At 44.1% G+C, this 3,147-nt stretch overlaps 1 protein-coding gene across 1 annotated transcript; it reads left to right on the top strand.

The window, feature by feature from the left end:
- Nucleotides 1-255: 255 nt before the first annotated feature.
- On the top strand, nt 256-1,002 carry LOC141649356 (uncharacterized). Its single transcript, XM_074458048.1, has one exon. The coding sequence runs from the start codon at nt 256-258 to the stop codon at nt 1,000-1,002; it is 747 nt and encodes a 248-aa protein (XP_074314149.1).
- Nucleotides 1,003-3,147: the final 2,145 nt, after the last annotated feature.

Below are 3,147 nucleotides of genomic sequence, written 5' to 3'. Positions count from 1 at the left end.
GATAGGGAGAGGGAGATGTGGCTGTGGAAGAGGCTCTGGAATGTCCCGGTTTGGCCCCGAGTGAAGCTGTTCTTTTAGCAACTGTGCAGTGAAGCGTTGGCAACGAGAGCAAACATCGCGTCTCGTATTCGAGGTGATATTTCTTACTGTTCGTTATGTAATTCTTTTTATGAAACAAGTATCCATCTTTTTAAAAATTGTGGGGTTGCTCAAAAGGTGTGGGAGGGGCTTGGGATAGGGGACGGGGAGGGAGCCATGGCTGATGGGATACGTGACTGGGTTGAGGAGAGATGGAGGGAGCTCGGTGGAAGGGAACATAGGCTGTTTATGTTAGGGTGTTGGGCGATATGGGAGCATCGCAACAAAGTCATTTTCGATGCAAAGGAGGTCGATCCTATGGTGATTATTCGACGAGTAGGAGATGTGGTTGCTGAACTCGAAGGGTCGGAGCATGAAGTGAGGCGAGGAAGACGGAGGAGGGAGGATTGTATGGGGGCCGAGGAGGGAAGAGGATGGCGACCGCCACCGATGGGGTGTGTCAAAATCAACACAGACGCGGGGGTGAGTGAAGGGGTAGGAGTGAGTCTTGGTCTTGTATATCGGGATGATAGGGGTGAGGTTTTGTGGGGCGTTTCCGTTGTGCAGGATCAAGTTTGGGAGCCACATGTGGCGGAAGCGGTAGCAGTGTTGGAAGGTGTCAAGGAAGCGAAGCGGCTGGGTTACAAGGACATTGTGATGGAGAGTGATTGTGCACAAGTCATTGAAGCGCTCAACAAGAAGCAAGCGGGTCGTAGTTCTTTTATGCTAGTTATAGACGAGGTCTTATGTTTAAGCGAGTACTTTAATTCTGTTGTTTGGTCCTTTTCGAGTCGGGTAAACAATTCTGTTGCCCATGCTTTAGCTCATATTTATCCTAGGATTTCCGGTCGAGTGGAGTGGTCGAGTGTATTACCACCGACTGCGAACGATGCTGTTTTGTTTGATCTTTCGATATTAAAGTAAGCCTTCGGGTTTTCCCCTCAAAAAAAAAAAAAAGTTGTACCTAATTTATTTCAAACCTTTGTATTTGTTTAATTTAATTTAATTAGTTTAATTCTAGTCTAATTTATTTACTAATTAATAAATCGGCTAACATCATTAATCAATCTAACTTTGTTTTAGCCTTTTTGTTTACATTTATTTTATTTGTTAAGTCATAATAGTTTAAGTTGTTTTTTGTTAGTTTGTATTGTAATTTTGTATCATGTATATAGGTTTTATTTTAATTGAGTCAAAATAATTTCGGTAGTTGTTGTAATTAGATCGAGTTGTAATTTATTTCTCGTTGTGTCGGCATGAAATGCCTGGGTTGTAATAGGGTAGATCCCAACGGCTCCCCCACTCCCATCAAGCCTTGTTTGCTTTGTTTTGTATGTTGTTAGATCAATCAACCCGCATGCTAAATTACAACTTTGACAAAGTTAGTTTAGTTGCATCTAAAATGACATAGAAATTGTTGTCACATGTTAGGGTTTTAAAACGATGTTTGCATATCATATATCGCAGTAGCTACGACCTTGTTTGAAATCCGATACTTGACTTAGTAGAGGCCGTTATTGACGGGCGGGGTTAGGTGTCCTTATGGGCTTCCTAACACGTACACCCTCACCCCTTACTCAAGATCTATGGTTTGTGGATCCGTCTAAATACCATTGGATTACGAGAGTCATTCAAATCGAGTGATATAGGGTACAAGTCTTTATCTTTAATCACTCGTAGTCGATTGGCTTTATGCTTTTTCGATGAAAGGTGTAAAGTTGACTTGAACGGTTCCAAGTTCCCATAAAACTTGGTGGCGACTCTAATTTGTCTTAATTCGATTCGAAAGAACCTCGAGTCGATTATGCCTAGTGTGGATCCCGCGGACGCAGTTCCCGCGGGCGTTGTCCACAGTTTGGCGACTCCGCTGGGGAAAAGAGGACTAGTTACACATTGTTTCTAGGGTCTTTTCCTCCGAGGTGAAACTTGAAAAGAAAGTATTGGAAAGTAAAACATTACTCGTAGTGCTACGATTCATGCATAAGCCCTTAAGGACTTTCCCGGGCCGTACCAGCACTTCTTTGTGACGCGTGGGGGGCGACGTCCCACTATGCCAGGTGCTTGCACATTGCTTGCTTCCGCTCCGCCTCGTCGTGGTTCTTGAGGGTGGGGATGCTCTTCTAGGTACTCTACCTAAAGGCCCTTGCTCTATTAGACCCAAAAAGGATGGAGGGCATAGACCTTCTTGTAGAAGACTTGCCGAGACTTAGAAATGTCTAGGAACATACATCCTTATAACATGAGAATGACAATGTGCAAGGTGAATTTCCAGAGTCTTTTCAAATTTTCCATTTCAAAACCGAACTTGTGGACAACTTACTTTCAAAATAGCATGGTTTTAAAAACGCGGAATGCTGCCCAAGTAGGACTAGATTTTTCAGGCCCAAAATGAGCTTTTATAGCCGGCATGCTGCCCATTTTAAATCTCATTGATCTCTCGTTTTTTTTTTCAAATTCAATCCGAAATGTTTCTCGAACCTTAACCAAGCATGAAATGCGTCGAGTCGTGTCCGGGTCCTGGCCGTGTTTGGCTAGGCGTGTTTCGTTCTAAGTATCTAGAACACAACCCTGTTGGGTCACCCAAGCTCACCTCTTGGGAATCGAGTCATGTGGGTCGACCAATTGGTCCAGGATAGTACACAGAAACGTCCAAGCTAGGCCATTTTAGGGCGTTTCACTTAAACCTATGGGCTATGTTAGTCCAATCACGGGTTTAGTCACACCGAGTCTAGTTTAGAATCGAGCTATGACAGCTCGAGTCATGTCGTTTTGTCGAGTCTAAAATGAATCGAGGTCTAAATCCAACCGTGAGTCGAACCTTTTGGTTAGTCGAGTCTTTGTTTGAGTCAAGTTGGTGTCGTGTCCTTAAGTGTGCAGGGGCTCTTACATTTGAATATTGACTCAGTTCGGGGTTTTCTTGTAGAAAGGCCGTCAAAAACCCGACTTTAAGCAATGGAAGACGCTGTTAACAAACTCACTGAGGCCGTGAACCTCATGGGGGCCAGAATGGATGTGATCGAATCCAAGCTGGGTGAAGATTCCTCCACCCCACCTCTGACTGATCTGGAG

Source organism: Silene latifolia, chromosome 3 (genome assembly GCF_048544455.1).
Source record: "Silene latifolia isolate original U9 population chromosome 3, ASM4854445v1, whole genome shotgun sequence".
NCBI classification, from domain to species: Eukaryota; Viridiplantae; Streptophyta; class Magnoliopsida; order Caryophyllales; family Caryophyllaceae; genus Silene; species Silene latifolia.
The sequence above is the reverse complement of the archived record's forward strand: the minus strand, read 5'-3'. Positions and strand labels throughout refer to the sequence as shown.

Bases quoted from the DNA above. Each gene is read 5' to 3' on its own strand.
- LOC141649356 (XM_074458048.1), top strand. From the start codon at position 256: ATGGCTGATGGGATACGTGACTGGGTTGAGGAGAGATGGAGGGAGCTC.